At 37.5% G+C, this 17490-nt stretch overlaps 1 protein-coding gene across 9 annotated transcripts in view; it reads right to left on the bottom strand.

Moving 5' to 3' along the window:
* Positions 1-17490, bottom strand: part of AKAP7 (A-kinase anchoring protein 7) — a 157436-nt gene that overhangs the window by 130973 nt on the left and 8973 nt on the right. For all 9 annotated transcript variants that reach the window (XR_013416209.1, XR_013416207.1, XR_013416208.1 and 6 more), the window contains one exon: positions 7322-7461. Coding sequence is in view for 5 of the 9 variants with exons in the window: in XM_077999427.1 (XP_077855553.1) it covers positions 7322-7461 (140 nt within the window). In the remaining 4 variants the exon portion in view is untranslated. The remainder of the gene's footprint in view (positions 1-7321; positions 7462-17490) is intronic.

The raw sequence follows: 17490 nt of genomic DNA, 5'->3' as shown, positions 1-17490 counted from the left end.
GTTTAAAGAAATCCCCCACCCTGGGTGTCTAACCACCCTCCATATCTGAGCTATCTTATCACCACGGCCTCCCTTCAGCAATAATCCTATCCGGTCTGTTTAGCCAGAAACCCCTCATCCTTTCTCTCAGTAATTTTCCATTCACTGACCTCCATTCTGCTCCTTGGTTATAAATCCCCATTTGTTCTTGTTGGAGTTGAGTCCAATTTCTCTCCCCAAATGAGAGACCCCATTGCAGTGATCCCTGTACTGGTCACCATGGCCCCTCTGGAATACGGTCTGCCATACCATCTTTAACAAGTGTCATGAATAACTTTTTCTTTAGCATCATGTACTTTACAATAAATCCATATCACCCAAAATAACCTCAGCATTTCTCTGTTCCTTATAATCTGCAAGAGACCAACAGAGGAAATGGTGTTTTCTTAGTAGAAGTTACACAATAACACCTAACATTTTCCAACACAAGATGTCATTCGTGTGACACCCAATAAAAGAATATTCATAGCCTAATAAATAAAACGTTCCAAAAATAATGGTATACAAAAATCTTAGACAGTCACAGTTTACTCTATGTAGACAAAATGAAATTATAAACTTCTTGAGGTCAACGTCTATCTTCTTCTACACCACTATCTCACCACAGTGCAGTGATGATAATAAAAAAACCATATTTAAACAGCAGCAGCAGCAACTAACCTTTACTGTGTGCTCGCTAGGTTCTAGGTATCATGGTGAATATTTTACATATATATTAGCTCAGTGTAGCCTCCCAGCAGTCCCATGAGGTAGATATTGGTATTATCTCTGTTAAAATAAACTGAAACACAGACTAAAAATCTCAAGGCCAAATACTCCCCCTCCCCCGGCCAAAGCAAAAACAACCTGGGAAAAGAATAAACTACATATGAAAAATATGAGAGAGGCACCTGGAGGAAAAGATCCAGGAGGGGTGAGGAGAAGAGGTAGCTAGAAAGCAATGGAATATGGAAAAAGACCAAGAGATGTACAAGGAGTTTGTCCATTTATGAGAAGAGGAAAGGGGAGAAGCAGAGATGTGGTCATGGACTTAAGAACTGAAACATCAAGGGAAGACATTTAAGGGGATTTTCAGAAAGTCTAACCAGTGCTATGGTTTGAATGTGTCCTCCAAAGTTCATGTGCTGGAAACTAGACCCCCCAGTTCACAGTGTGTGGGGTGGGGCCTAACGAGAGGTGTTTGGGTCATGGGGGCACTGTTCTCATGAATGGGTTAATGCAGTTACTACGGAAGTGGGCTTCTAAGAGAAGGATGAGTTCAGTTCCCTCTTGAGCCTGCTCACTTGCTCACTCACTCTCTCCTTGACCCTCTCGTCTTTCACCATGGGACAAGAGCAGCAAGAAGGCTCTTGCCAGATGCTGGCTGGCTCCTCAATCTTGGATTTCCCAGCCGCCAGAATTGTGAGAAATAAACTGCTCTTTATAAATTATCTAGTCTCAGGTAGCACAAAATGGACTAAGACACTATGTAGCAGAACACACTTGCCCTCAAAAAAAAGCCTTTAGTGTAAGTCCACATGACTCCACAATTATTTTAAAGTTGAATTCTGGCATTGCCAAACTTACAGAGTTGCATTAAAGATCATATTAGAAAAGCTATATGAAAGTACTTTGGAAGCTCTTCACCATTTGCCAAATATATAAAGTACACAACAGCGCCAATATTATTCGAATCAGTGGTTTTCTACCAGCACAATTTTGCCTCCCAGAGGACATTTGGCAATACCTAGAGACATTTCTGGTTGTCATAATTGGATAGGGGATTGCTACTTGCACCTAGTAGGTAGAATATTTGCATTTTCATACTAACTTAGTCTTCATTCTAAGTTAAATATTAATTATATGTAAATTTAGGGCAATGTTCAAAATTCCATTCATCCATATATTCCACATTCTGGTGAAATGTCCCACATGGTAAAATAGTTTTAGACCATTAGTATCTTTGATTTATCCAGTAGCATATAAAACTATAAGTAAAAACTGTAAAATACTTTAAAAGACTATTATTTTTCTCAAGTCACATAGTACTTATACATGATTAGCCTCAAACTTATGAAAATTTTAAGGTTAATCTTCAAGCAATATATTTCTAACAATGCTTTGATTCTCCAGATTTATGTATTCCTTGATATAACTATATTTTTCATGCATTTTATTCTTAATTACATTCTTTAAAAGTAAAAGAAAAACACTTTAGAGTCTTCTTTATATGTCATATTTTAAAAATACCAATGACATCAAAGGCCAAAGGAAACTAATTTTTACAGCCATTATTTAAAATTCTATAAGGTCATTAAAGCTTATCTCTCACCATAATCCCCAGCCATTGGCAGTGCTGCACAAAGCACATTTTTAAAACCTAATACTATAAAGTCAAATTCCAATAAGACAGTGAAAGAAACTTGTAAAAATAAAAACTTTACTTAAATCTTAAATATTTCATTCATTAATTCAAGTTAAGAGAATAAAAGCTGATATTCATCTGCTAAATATCACCACTGTCATATTCCATATGCCTAAAAATGATGCAATTAAAAAATGATTTCATATCTTTTAAACTTTCTAATTTAATCAAATCGTATATGAGTTCAAAGGCAAAGTCTTAAAGTCAGCATGCCTCTACATGAGAGAGAAGAGTTACAGTCTGGGGAAAATGTCTTTAACCTCATCTTTTGATATTGTTCTTGGAATTTTCCTAAGCTGTTATTGATACACATATTGTTCCCAAATTTGTTGCCTCATTAAGATTTATTAGAATTATCACACTAATTTGCTACCTAATTTTTCTTAATTTTTTCTGCTTGTCCACAACTATAGAAAGAACTTGAAAAACTGATGATATAGCAATAATTGGAGTAAAAATAAAAAAAATCATCCTCAAATAAATAATGTTCTGTATCTACCAGTGGTATGTGCCTAACATACCCATGATGACATCAAACACTTTTACTATTATTTTCCAGAAAAGAACTGAATGCACTAATCAATGTCCATATTTTTCCTAAGACCAGTAATTTTCACATTGCAAAATTATGAAATACAGAATTACATGTAACAAATGCCTTTTAAAATCCCTGAAGAGGCTGGGCATGGTGGCTCACACCTGTAATCCCAACATTTTGGGAAGCTGAGAAGGAAGGATCACTTGAGCCCAGGAGATTAAGACCAGCCTGGGCAACATAGTGAGACCTCATCTCTATTCAAAAAAAAAAAAAAAAAAAAAACAGAAACAAAGAAAGAAAAGAAAAAAGGAAGGAAGGAAGGAAAGAAGGAAGGAAGGGAGGGAGGGAGGGAAGGAGGGAGGGAGGGAGGGAGAGAGGGAGGGATAAACCTCTGAAGAAAACCCTTTTCTTCCATTAGTATATTTTAAAAACAAAGAAAGAAAGAAAGAAAGAAAGAAAGAAAGAAAGAAAGAAAGAAAGAAAGAAAGAAAGAAAGAAAGAAAGAAAGAAAGAAAGCTGCTGAAGAAAACCTTTTTCTTTCATTAGTATATTTTTAAAACATGTCAAAAAATTAATATCCTCCTAATTTCAATCAGCTTCTGACTGTTCTTTGATTTTTTCAATGTTGATTCTTACTACCTCTCAAAAGAAGGCATATAAAACCAATATATGGGTAAATCTAGCTAGAATTAATTAAACAATTCTAGTCATTTAAGAGACATTTAGGATTTACTATACCCCCATCGGAATGTTTTCTTCTTTTCTTTTTAAACTAACATGCAATTGAAAGTTAATGGAAACACATACTTTCATATACTTCCAATTAGGATTTTTTATGCAGCCATCCTAATCCATTTTCCAATTCTATTTGCTTAAAATATGAAATCAAGATTTTCCACTAATAAAGAATTCCAAACTTCTAAGAATGTGTTTTAAATCAAAGACCAGTGGAATTTTGAATACTTTTTTCTTTAAAACTAGATGCCAACATGTAGAGGCCAAAAGTAGAGCAACTCATTGTGAATACGCTAGCTTCCAAAAGCTTGTTTGCAGGTCACTTAATTGGAACTTGGAATACAGTCTTCCATTGAAACAATGTTATAAATGCTACTTTTTTCCCAAGCCTTCCCACTTTTAAAAGCTCATAAGTAATTTAAAAAGAAAATTAACATTAAACACTTTGCAAACAAAAATGTGCTCATGCAGAAGATATAAAATATAACTCCTAATCTTGCCTGATTCCTACATCTCTTCCCCATATTTGTATGTAAGCTTTCTAAGTGGTTAACTACAAATAAGTCTCTTGAAAGGGAAACATTAAATTATTTGGTTTCAAGGTCACTTGAAACCTGCATTTCCCTCTATTATAAGTTACCCTACCTCCTCCAAAACCAGTGAACTGCTGTTGAACCTGTATTATGAAACCACCATTACATTGCATTTATTATATTTAAGTGTTCTGGTTATAACTTGGAATGACAGAAATACGCATTTGCAATGAAACAACAGCAGAGAGAGAAAGAGCGAGAGCGAGAGAGTGCGCGTATGTGTGTGCACCTACTCTTGAACAAACACCAGTCTAGGTATGGGCATTCACTAAAAACCTTGCGAGGAAGACAAGTGTCAAGTTGCAAGGATGACAAATGACACACAGAAAGCTGTGAAAGCCTTTAGCTGACAGGAATGGGGCAAGGAAAGGGATAGTTGACCTAGACGAGGTGGTCATGGGTAGAGAGGTTTGAGCTGAGATTCTGGCATTAACAAAACCAAGAGGAGCAAGGAGAAAACTCCAGCCAGAGAAGGCTTTCCCTGGGGCCGAGGGAACCTGGCAAGCCCAAGGAAGGCTAGAAGAGCTCGGGCAGAAAAAGCAAGGGCTGAAGGGGAGAGGACAGAACAGACAAAACCTCAGAGAACATGGAAAAGAGGTTGTCTTTATCCTATCAATGGGAAAATCCTGAAGTATATAAGCAGGCTGGTGACATGGCTAGATTTGGGTTTAGAAAACAGTCATCTGAAGGAGGTATTATCACCCGCCTCATTTTACACCTGAACAAACTGAAACTTGAAAAATGTTGTAACCTGACCTACACATGCAGCGGAGTCTGTGACTCAGTTGGTACTAACAAGTCTGTCAGACCCAAAGCCTGCAGTCTTTCCAGCATTTACACAACCTTACAGGGGTAGAGAGGCAGAAACAAAGGCTACAGCAGGTTAAAGGATGAAAACTCAAAGCTGCGGACAGGACTCTCATCCCCTTTCTCCCTTCACTTTTGTGATGCAAAGCCTAGAAGTTAGTGGTGGAAGGAAAGAATTTTTCTCTCCTCCGTCCTTTCAATCCCCTTCCCCACGTTCCCTATCCCATCAGCACATCATCCCAGCAGTCTTCTCCGGAAGCGGTAAGAAGCCATAACACAGCTAGGAGGGGAGAGAGGGCAGACATGGGGGTGATGCAGAGATGCTGCTCAGTCTCCCCTAGGAGCAAGGAATACAGGTGAAGGGAGAAGCAGAAAATGAGCGGCCTAGGGAAAGTGACACTCAGAGGTGTTCATCGAACATCTAGACTGAGAGACTCTGTCAAATCAAAATACAGAACCTGGATTCTCTTCCAATCACAAATCACATGTCCATAGGGAAGTCACTTCAACTGTCTGACATTCAGTGTCCTTAGGACCTGGCTTCTGTCTGGCTGCTCATGAAAGTAGCAGCACCTCTCACTCCCTGAGCTCTTCTAATCCCCATAGGTATACGTAATCCTAACTTTCAAACTAAACAACTTGCAAGTATTTTAATATAATGCATAATTGCTGATTACACTAACTTTGTATTGCCTAAACACTTTTAAGGACTATTTCACTAGGACTTTTAATTTTTTTTTTTTTTTTTTTTTTTTTTGAGATACAGTCTAGCTCTGTCACCCAGGCTGGAGTGCAGTGGCGCAGTCTTGGCTCACTGCAACCTCTGCCTCCTGGACTCAAGCAATCCTCCCACCTCAGCCTCCCAAGTAGCTAGGACCACAGGTGCAAGCCACAATGCCTGGCTAATTTTTGTATTTTTAACAAAGACAGGGTTTTGCCATGTTAACCAGGCTGGTCTCAAACTCCTGGGCTCGAGAGATCCACCCACCTCAGCTTCCCAAAGTGCTGAGATTACAGGCATGAGCCACCACACCTGGCTCTCATTAGGACTTTTAAGAAGTATTCCTCAACGAAAGGAATGACATATGTGTCAGTAAAATCAGAATATGATTCTTCACTACATCAAATCTAAAATCTTCTATGGCTAGGTAACTCTTCTCTTGTTATGTATATTTTCTCCCCGGCTAAACTGTGTCTCACAGACTAGATATTTCCTAGAATGATACAACATAATTTATTTTTTCTTTTGATATTTCTTTCTTTCATTTTAATTTTGATTTGATTTTTAACAATTTGCTAGCATTCCCTAGAGACATTCTAGTCAAACAAGGGGAAAGGCAACCTGAAAATGTGCCTGGTCAAAGAGATTATAACCCACAAACAGAAATTCAAATCTGGCTCTTAAGTTGGGCCAAGGGGTACAAACAGTCAGTCTTCTAAGTGAGGTGTTCTTTCCTGCGGCATTGTAATTCCTACCTCACTGCTTCAGTAGCTGTAATGAGATGCAGTAGTTTTCTCTCTCAGGGGTTTCTCAGTAGGAGCTAACGGGCTGGTTCCATTTCCTATTATTTATTATATTAATTTTTCAGATTTTAATAGATTTCTACCAAGTTTAATGGTGCAATATTAAGTTGTTACAACACTGAGTAATTTTTTAAAGAAACTATGTTGAAATAATCACTATCATAAACAAGATTAAGCAGCAAGAAACCCCAGTTTACTTTCCCAACAGAGATCTCAGAATCCTCTTTTCTCAACTGGTCACTGCTCCCTACTTCCAAAGGGTCCCTCAGATAAAATGACCAAACACTTGCAAATGACCTTGACATGCCATCTGGCAACACTTTTTCCAGTGGGTTTTGCAAAATTACTGTTTAAATATGATTGTCTAAATATTTTTGGAGGCTGAGGTGGGAAGATTGCTTGAGTCCAGGAGTTCAAGGCTGCAGGGAGCTATGACTGTGCCACTGCACTCCAGCCTGGGTGCCAGAGCAAGACCCTGTCTCAGAAAAATAAATAATATTTTCCAAACTTGTTGTTTAAATACATTTCTATTACTTAAATAGAAATATTGTCTGTACAGTCCTGCCAAAATGCCACCAAAGACTCTTAGAAGCTGAGAGCAAGTGGGTTCATAAGCATTTAGTATACTTTAAATTTAGAATAAAATTTCACAGTCAAAATAATTTTTTAAAAAAATAGCACCTCTTTGTTGGTGATTGGAATGGATAGGAAATAGTTGGGTTGATAATCTTTTTGCTTTTTTTTCCTCTTCTTTACTTGATCACTCTTGATCCATTCATTTTCTTGACTTCTCTTCAAATTTATTTGAGGTTCATCAGTGACTAGAGGAAAAAAGTCAAACAATACGTCTAATACATTTAAACAAAGATAATACAGTCAGAAAAAAAGCAATATATAAGTAGCAATCATTCATAAGTGTCATTTTCAAATCTAAAGCAGGAGTTTGCAAACATTTCTGTAAAGGACCTCAGTAAATAGTTTAGGCATTGCAGATGACATAGTCTCTGCCATCAACTACTCAACTCTGCCGTAGACAAAACATAAATGAGTGGGTACAGGTCGTGTTCCTGCTTTATTTTCAAAGCAGGGTGGTTAACCAGAGTTGGCCTGAGGGCCTTAGTGAGCTGACTTCTGATCTGAAGCACAGCTCCCGGCACCACAATGTTCATAACACTAAGAAAGATCACTTTTCAACCATCCCGTACAGGTATATATGTAACTTCTAGGGCATAACCCCACTGTCACACAAAGTTTCGGTCTGTGGCCACTGTCACGCTATAAACTATTTGTTGCAAAAATTAAGAGAATGCTTTGGAAACTTCCATAGCAATGGGGCAGAATAATTTGGTCTGCTGAAATTTGATTTCTACTTTGTAGGTCTTTTATTTCATTTTCTAATAATTCACTTTTATTGTATTTTACAAAAGTATCCATTGGCAGCAAACAGGAAATTTTTTTTAAAAACTGATCCTTAACAAAAGGTAATTTGAGAAGCATTTACAATACCACTTTTTAAAGTAATCCTTGTAAGATTCACTTACAACATCTAAAAATTCTAATTATGAAGCATGCTCCCAGAAATAATTACTAAATCTGTGTGAAATGCCATCATCTTTTTTTTTTTTAACAGATTCTATCAGGGCTTCCATATACATGCAAAACTACAATCCATTAATTGAGCTTCCAAGCCATGTCTTCTTGAATAGTAGTTCATTGCTCAAAATAGAGTTCCTCTGCAGGACATGGTGGCTCACGCCTGTAATCCCAGCACTTTGGGAGGCTGAAGTGGGAAGATCACTTGAGGTCAGGAGTGTGAGACCAGCCTGGCCAATAAGGTGAAACCTCATCTCTAAAAAGACAAAAATTAGCTGGGCATTGTAGCACATGCCTGTAGTCTCAGCTACTTAGGAGGGTGGAGGCACAAGTATCGCTAGAACCTAGGAGGCAGAGGTTGCAGTGATCCAAGACCATACCACTGCACTCCAGCCTGGACAACAGAGTGAGACTCTGTCTCCAAAAAAAAACAAAACAAAACAAAATAGAGTACCTCACAGAGACTTTGTGAAAATTCAAATATATTTTCTGAGGTGTTATTTTGAAAAAGGAAGGGAAGAACCACTTTACCTTACATTCAATCCTATTCGGTTGGTTTTATCTTTGGGATCAACTCTAATAGACCACAGTAACCACCTGCACACAACCCCTTAAGAAGGACTGTGAAAAGAAGTCTGGGCTTAACCCACAGCACCATGCCTGTGTGCATATGCAACTCTGCTTTAACTAAATTCCTTATTTTACGCATGATAAAAAAGAAAAGCAGAAAAACTTTGCTACTGTATCAAACTGCTTCTCTACTGAAGTTCTGCACAACTAGTTAATATTACACATGAAACCACTGAGCAAAAATAATTGTTCTTATTGTTTATCTCTGAGGTATTAATAGTAAACAATTTTAAGTTAATGTCTCAAAGAGTATTTTAATGCTAATTTCTAAGAAAAATAGTACAGCATGTTTAAAATTAAAAAGCTAAGGATGTGTAGGAATAGATGTGTTTTCTTTCCACAACATATATTTGTAAGACCTAAAAATGGGGTAAACCAAGAGCAAGGTGGCCTGGGCTATATATCTGACCATATCATTATGAATTAAGGCAAAATTATCTGGTGTGTTTGTGCATCTATTTCATCACTATATCTCTCAACAATATGTCTAATGATTACTGTGGCTAATGATGGCTCTTCATGGTTAGAGGATACACATTTAAAATATAAATTATTATCAGCTTCTTTTACACATGTAAGCTTGCCAGAACTTTATAGATTTCATTACTAAGAAATTAGTTTGTAGCATTTTTATCTGTGTTGCAAGAATTATGTGAACTGTCTCATTCATGATGCCATTGGGTTTTATTTCTTACATAAGAGTTTTAATACGGTAAATCAAATCAATATATCGTTGGGTTGCCTGCAATTTTATACATCGAAAAAAAAGTCCTATATCTAACTGTGGTAATATGAATATACTAATTTTGAACAGAAGCTACAAAATACGCTAATGAAGAACACATATATTTTAAATCTACTTCTAAATACATTTCTAGCCCACCACCACCTACTGTTAATAAATTAGTACTCTGAAAATGAAAGCCAATTTTAATATAGATGGAACCAGAGCACCTGGGTTAGAATCCTGGCTCTCCCACATACTAGCTGTGTGACTGTGTGATTTTAGACGAGCACATAAACTCTCTTTACTCAGTTTCCCTGTGTAATTTTAGAATAATAATAATAGCTACTTCATAGGATCTTTGTGAGGATTGAGTGAGTTAATACATAAAAACATTTAGACCACTTCCTGATACAAAGTAAACACTATTATTAGCTATTATAAGTATTAGATAATACCCAGAACTAAACATAATTAGGAAGATAAATCTATATCTGCTAAAGAACATTTAGGAAACTCCAAAAAGAAACAGATTATTTATAAACTCTCCATTGTTTTTACTCATCCAGACCACTTGCACCTTCTATAAGTATGGAAAATGAAGAGCTGTCCTGAACAGTTCTTTTTTTGTTGTTTTTTTGTTTTGTTTTGAGACAGGATCTCACTCTGTCACCCAGGCTGGAGTGTAGTGATGCAATCATAGCTCACTGTAACCTTGAACTCCTGGGGCTCAAGTGATCCTTCCACCTCAGCCTCTCCAAGCACCTGGGACTACAGGTATGTACCACCACAGCTCATTAATTTTTCATTTTTTATAGAGGTGGGGGTCTCACTATGTTGCCCAGGCTGGTCTTAAACTACTGGACTCAAGCAATCCTCCCACCTTGGCCTCCTAACATGCTGGGATTACAGGCATGAGCAACCACACCCATCCCTAAACAGTTTTTTTAACTAAATATAATGTTGAAAAATAAATTTCAGGCTGGGCGCAGAGGCTGACGCCTGTAATCCCAGCACTCTGGGAGGCTGAGGTGGGCAGATCACGAGGTCAGGAGATCGAGACCATCCTGGCTAACACAGTGAAACCCCGTCTCTACTAAAAAATACAAAAATTTAGCCGGGCGTAGTGGCGGGCACCTGTGGTCCCAGCTACTTGGGAGGCTGAGGCAGGAGAATGGCGTGAACCTGGGAGGCGGAGCTTGCAGTGAGCCTAGATCATGCCACTGCACTCCCCAGCACTCCAGCCTGGGCAACAGAGCAAGACTCCCCCTCAAAAAAAATAAATTAATTAAAAAAAATAAATGAATTTCAAAAGTAAGATCCCCTTTTTTAAGGTAAAATTACAAATCAATTCTAAATAAGTTCCTAGTGTCTGTCCCTTGTATTTCATTGTCCAAATCACCACACAAGGCTAACCCCAAGCAACACAGGATGCTGGGATGGTGAATCTGGCAGCTATCAACCTGTGCTGGGAAAAAAACACTCTACAAAAGATAGAAGGGGGAACAGCACAGTTGAGAAGATGACTAGTACTGTGTGTTTCAATCTATAGAGGCAGCACTGGATAGTGAAAAGGCCAATGACCTTAAGACCAGATTTCCAACAAGCATCTTTTAATTAAGTTACTTAATGGGTTTATCTGAGAACTTAAAAATATTACCAATCCTTGGAAAAAGAGCTGATTCCAGGTCTGGAGCATACAATGTATGAGAGTTCTAGAAATTCAAAAGACTCCTGGGATCATATGAGAAGATCTCTAAAGTCAATTTAAACGTCTTCCCATTGGCCAAAGATGGGACAATGTGGGCACCAAATAGAATAAACTTCAGTGGCGTTAAATACATCAAATATACTTAAATCCATCCATTCTTAATGATACTAAAAAAATTAAAGCCAAAAACTCACAGGTCACCTTTAGAGGAGTCTAGAGAACCATGATTCTAAATATCTGATGATAACGGAAAAAAGTCAAGCATTTATTCCATCTTTCCTTATAACCAAATAGTCATTTAGGAAATTAAATAGCTAGTTAAGATAAAGTTCTTTATAGAAATTTCAAGCTAATTAATGCAAAAAGATAGAGTTAGAATATCACCATTTCAAAATGCTTAACAAAGTAACAGATCAACCCAACGACCATCAATGGATGATCCATTAGATGGAAGGTTGATGGGGAACTTTAACAATAGATACTTTAGAGTAATAAGACCTGAAGCCACTGATCAATCTTAACATCACAAAAAGGCAAGACAAGCAAACATTATTTGCCTATTGATGTCACACTATAGGAAATTTAAAATACTATCTTTGGCCAGGCACAGTGGCTCATGCCTGTACTCTTGGCACTTTGAGAGGCCTAGGTGGGAGGACCACTAAAGGCAAGGAATTTAAAACCAGCCTGGGAAACACAGCAAGACCTCATCTCTACAAAAAATTTAGAAATTAACCAGGCATTGTGGTATGCACCTGTAGTCCCAGCTACTTGAGGTGGGAGAATCACTTGAGCCCAGGAGTTCGAGGTTACTGTGAGCTATGATCATGTCACTGTACTCCAGTGTGGATGACAGGGTGAGGCCCTGTCTCTCAAAAAGAAACAAAAAATTCTATCTTTGGAGCATTATTGCAAATGTCACAAACTTCATTAAGCCTCTTGATCTAACTACCAGTTTACCAGAAGTATAAGAGACAGAGAAAAATGTTAAATGACCAGAATATCAAAACTTCTACACAACCTGATTTCTTCAACAATACACGCACGCATACACATACCCAAAAAAGGAGATGTATACATGAAAAGAGACTCAAGAGCTGTATCAATTAAATACAGTGCATAGATTTTGGTAACTAATTCAAATAATCCAGATTTTTTTAAATTATGACATAATCAGAGATTGTCTGGTTATTTGATGACATTAGGAATTACCATTTTTTTGGTATAGTAAGAATATTTTGAATTTTTTTTTAAGATTCTTTACCTTTTAAAGAAACATACTAAAGTATTTACAGATAAAGTAATATGTCTGGGATCTACCTCAAAATAATCCAGTAAGGAAGAGGTAATGAATACATGAGGCTTGTCCTATTTTCTCTAAAATATGTTTGAAAGTTTCTACAATGCAACATTAAAAAAAAAAAAAAAGGAAGGAACATTTAGACAATCTCTCTCAGGTGTCTCTTCCAGTTCTAGCTTTCTGTGATTTGTGGTAAAGGTACTAACTGTTAACACTTGTACTAATTAGGACAATTCATGGTGATATTAAATAATAGATTCAAGACTGAGAATCAGAAATATACGGTCTAGGTTATTTTTCCTAAATTGCAAGCATCAACCTAAATTGCAAGCATCAATTGCAAGTGGGTTATCGAATCAACTTAGAAGATAATAAAGAACACTATTTTTTTTCTTTTTTTTTTTTTTGAGGCAGGGTTTTGCTCTTGTTGCCCAGGCTGGAGTACAATGGAGCAATCTCTGTTCACTGCAACCTCTGCCTCCTGAGTTCAAGCGATTCTCCTGCCTCAGCCTCCCGAGTAACTGGGATTACAGGCACCCACCACCATGACCAGCTATTTTTTTTTTTTTTTTTTTGAGACGGAGTCTCGCTCTGTCGCCCAGGCTGTAGTGCAGTGGCCGGATCTCAGCTCACTGCAAGCTCGGCCTCCCGGGTTTACGCCATTCTCCTGCCTCAGCCTCCCGAGTAGCTGGGACTATAGGAGAGACAGGTTTTCACCCTATGGGCTAGGCTGGTCTCGAATTCCTGACCTCAGGTAATCCACCCTTCTCAGCCTCCCAAAGTGCTGGGATTACAGGTGTGAGCCACCACATCCAGCCAATAAAGAGCACTTTTTTTTTTTTTTTTTTTTTTTTTTTTTTGAGACGGAGTCTCGCTCTGTAGCCCAGGCTGGAGTGCAGTGGCCGGATCTCAGCTCACTGCAAGCTCCGCCTCCCGGGTTCACGCCATTCTCCGGCCTCAGCCTCCCGAGTAGCTGGGACTACAGGCGCCGCCACCTCGCCCGGCTAGTTTTTTGTATTTCTTAGTAGAGACGGGGTTTCACCGTGTTAGCCAGGATGGTCTCGATCTCCTGACCTCGTGATCGCCCGTCTCGGCCTCCCAAAGTGCTGGGATTACAGGCTTGAGCCACCGCACCCGGCCTAAAGAGCACTTTTTAAAGAATGGAATGGAATGGAATGGAATGGAATGGAATGGAATGGAATGGAATGGAATGGGATGTAGTCATATAGATAGTATATTGCTCACAGTAAGTATAAGTATTGTTTTATGAAATTTTTATTTCCATTTTTTGCATACACTATTTATTGAGTGGCCATGTATAGTACATTCCTTACTGTGAAGATAAAACATATAATCATTTTTTTCTGTATTTTACTCACACTCCAATATGAACAATACTAAAGAGGGGGACAGAATTAACACAATATTTAAAAGACCACTGACACTTCCAGCATTTTATCATGTTTTCTACCTTATCTATTTAACGCTAAACTGTCTTCCTGTCTGCAGCAACTTATTTTTGCCATTTCAAACATCCTATAAATCCATTTTGAAGGGAAAAAAAATCATAATCTCTCAAGGTAATGGTTATAACATATAACAACTCTAACTATTCTGGTATCAGGAGAATGACATAGTGTAAAACCACAACCCAGAATACTTTCAGGTAAAAATTAAGTAGGACATGGTTTGTCTAAATGTATTTAGTTTTCTATAATTTTACCAATAACTATTTAACTTTCCTTTGAACTGGATAATCTAAAATTTTCTTGTTAGGCATCACAGACTCTGTGTAGTTTTAAAATACCAAATGACAGATGGGGGAAAAAGGGAATCCTGTATTTATTGCTATAGTACAGTTTTACTGACCCTTGTAATACACTTTTCTTAATTCTGTGAGCCCTGCTGATTTATCAGACACTTGATACACACTGAGCCCAATCTCTCTCTCTCTTTTTTTTTGAGATGGAGTCTCACTTTGTTGCCCAGGCTACAGTGCAAGTGGTACGATCTCAGCTCATTGCAACCTCCACCTCCCAGGTTCAAGCGATTCTCATGCTTCAGCCCCCTGAATAGCTGGAACTGCAAGCATGCACCACCATGCCCGGCTAACCTTTGTATTTTTAGTAGACACGGGGTTTCACATGTTGGCTAGGCTGGTCTTGAACTCCTGACCTCAAGTGATCTGCCCTCCTCAGCCTCCCAAAGTGCTGAGATTACAGGTGTGAGCCACCATGCCTGGCCCCAATATCTCTTCTCTCTTGTTTGCATAACATCTCTGATTTTATCTGTAAAGTTTATTTATATGTGGCCAAAGTATAAAATCTGTGTGCTTTTCATTACTAAACTCCATTTTATTTACCACTTTGAAATCATAATGTACGTTCTAAAATACAACTGGATATTATTCTTTACTTTTAGTTTCATATGAAAATATAAGGAACAAAATATTTATGTAATCATCTAGTTTACCAATTAGAATTTCAAAAATCAATGGCCATAGAACAAAATGTAGAAAAATTTGGCCACATGCCCAGGACCTTTCAACTGGATTATTTAGAGTAACTTCACTGGTTAGCAAAAAAGTCATCAGTTGGAGTACAGCTCATAAACCCATCTTATAAATTTAATTTATTCCACTTGTTAATTTTCATAATGATTTCAGTAGCCATTTGAATGTGTTGTAATGAATCTGGTCTTGCTGGCAAAGCGTGTAACTCTCTGATATGTGTATTTGTTTTTTTAACTGAAGCACCACATGTCATTTTATGTAAATTATCTAATTTTTTCTCAAGTTCTATTTATTCCCTCAAAAACTACAAAGAAATGAATGATGAGGAAAATTAAGTCATCCATCTGTTATTGTGGGTTCATTGTTTTCACACTTACTCTTAGCTAAACGGTTGAGAATTAATTAGGTTTGTTTTGATATTTTATTTTTTCTTGCTATTTAGGCAGCTAAAATCTTCGAAGTAACCAGTCCTAAAATTCCTTAGCTATATGACTTAGAATACTATCTTCTATATTTCATAGAATATTTTTTTTGAGACTGAGTTTCACTCTTGTTGCCCAGGCTGGAGTGCAATGGCACAATCTCGGCTCACTGCAACCTCCACCTCCCAGGTTCAAGTGATTCTCCTGCCTCAGCCTCCCAAGTAGCTAGGATTACAGGGACACGTCACCATACCCAGCTAATTTTTTGTATTTTTGGTAGAGATGGGATTTCACCATGTTGGCCAGGCTGATCTCAAACTCCTGACCTCAGGTGATCCACCCGCCTCAGCCTCCCAAAGTGCTGGGATTACAGGCATGAGCCACCACACCCGCCCGTATATTTCATAGAATTATTCCCCTTTAGTATCTCAATAATCTTTGGCAAATTACTAAAACTTTCTAAAAAAAAATAATCTTACCTTCTCCCTCTTTAAGTTTTATGTGCTGGGTGCAGTGGCTCACACTTGTAATTCCAGCACTTTGAGAGGATGAGGCAGGTGGATCACTTGAGTCCAGGAGTTTGAGACCAGCCTAACTAACATGATGAAACCCTGTCTCTGCTAAAAATACAAAAAAATTAGCCGGGTGTGGTGGCGGGCGTCTGTAATCCCAGCTACTCGGGAGGCTGAGGCAGGAGAACCCCTTGAACCCAGGAGGTGGAGGTTGCAATGAGCTGAGAACGATCGTACCACTGCACTCCAGCCTGGGTGACAGAGAAGGACTATGTCTCAAAAAAACAAAAAAAGTTTCTATGAGGATTATGTAAGAAAATATAAGCATTTAGCAATGTGCTAGAGGTGCTCGATATTATTATGATAAAATATTGCTCTTAAAGGGAAATTTTTAATAAATATTTAATTTAGCAAACATATGCAAGAAAAAATCTGGTGAAACTAAATTAATGAAAATGTACTGAGGCTAGTTACATTTTAAGGACTTAACATGTATTGAGGAATTGAATCTTTCCAACAATCCTGTGAGACAGCTACCATTATTATGCCAATGTCATCGATAATGAATGAACTTGAGCCTGGAAAAAGTACACACTAGCTGAACTAACTACATCCTCAGTTCAGCACCAATAACAGTACCTAGTACATAACACACTCAATAAATATGTGTTGAATTAATTTAGTGATTGGGCTTGTTCCAATTTTTATTCATTTTCTTATTTTTTAACAAAAGAAAAGATATCAACAATTTATGTTGTTTGGGGCAGATATTTGCCTTAAGCTCTCTCATAATAACATTTGGAATATGTAGTATATGCTTCCCCAATTAATTATAGAGGACCCAGAAAACAATTTATCTTTTATGTTTTTTAATTGACTCAGGGTAACCACCTATTATATCAGGTACAAAGATTCAATCTTTATTTGATATAGCATTTTTCTACAAAAAAAATTTTAGGTGAAGGTAAGTTTCAATTTATATTTTAAGATGTTTAAAATCTAAGTATTTTTTAAATATAATAACTTGTTAGGATTAATAAGTAGCAAAATTACGATTTCCCATATCTTCAAAATCTCCAATTACAGAGTAGAATTCTGTGTGACATAAAATAAGAATTATAAGCATTTTAATATAAGGAGAACTGAATTCCACATTTAGGGAAGACATGACACACAAAAAAAAGAAAATCAAAAGACTTGATTTAAATGTGGCTTGAGACTAGGCATAGTGGTGCATACCTATTATCCCAACTACTCAAGAGACTGAGGTGGGGGGATCACTGGAGCTGAGGAGTTTGAGACTAGCCTAGGCAACATAATGAGATCCCATCCCTAAATAAATTCAATAAATGTGGCTTGATAGTTAAGAACTGTGATTCCCTTAAGAGACTAGAATCAATTAAACTAAAACTCTCCACAAAGTCACACTGTGGGAAGCACACTAAG

Source organism: Macaca mulatta, chromosome 4, assembly GCF_049350105.2.
Source record: "Macaca mulatta isolate MMU2019108-1 chromosome 4, T2T-MMU8v2.0, whole genome shotgun sequence".
Classification (NCBI taxonomy): domain Eukaryota; kingdom Metazoa; phylum Chordata; class Mammalia; order Primates; family Cercopithecidae; genus Macaca; species Macaca mulatta.
Note: the sequence above shows the minus strand (reverse complement) of the source record. Positions and strands in the feature narration are given on the sequence as shown.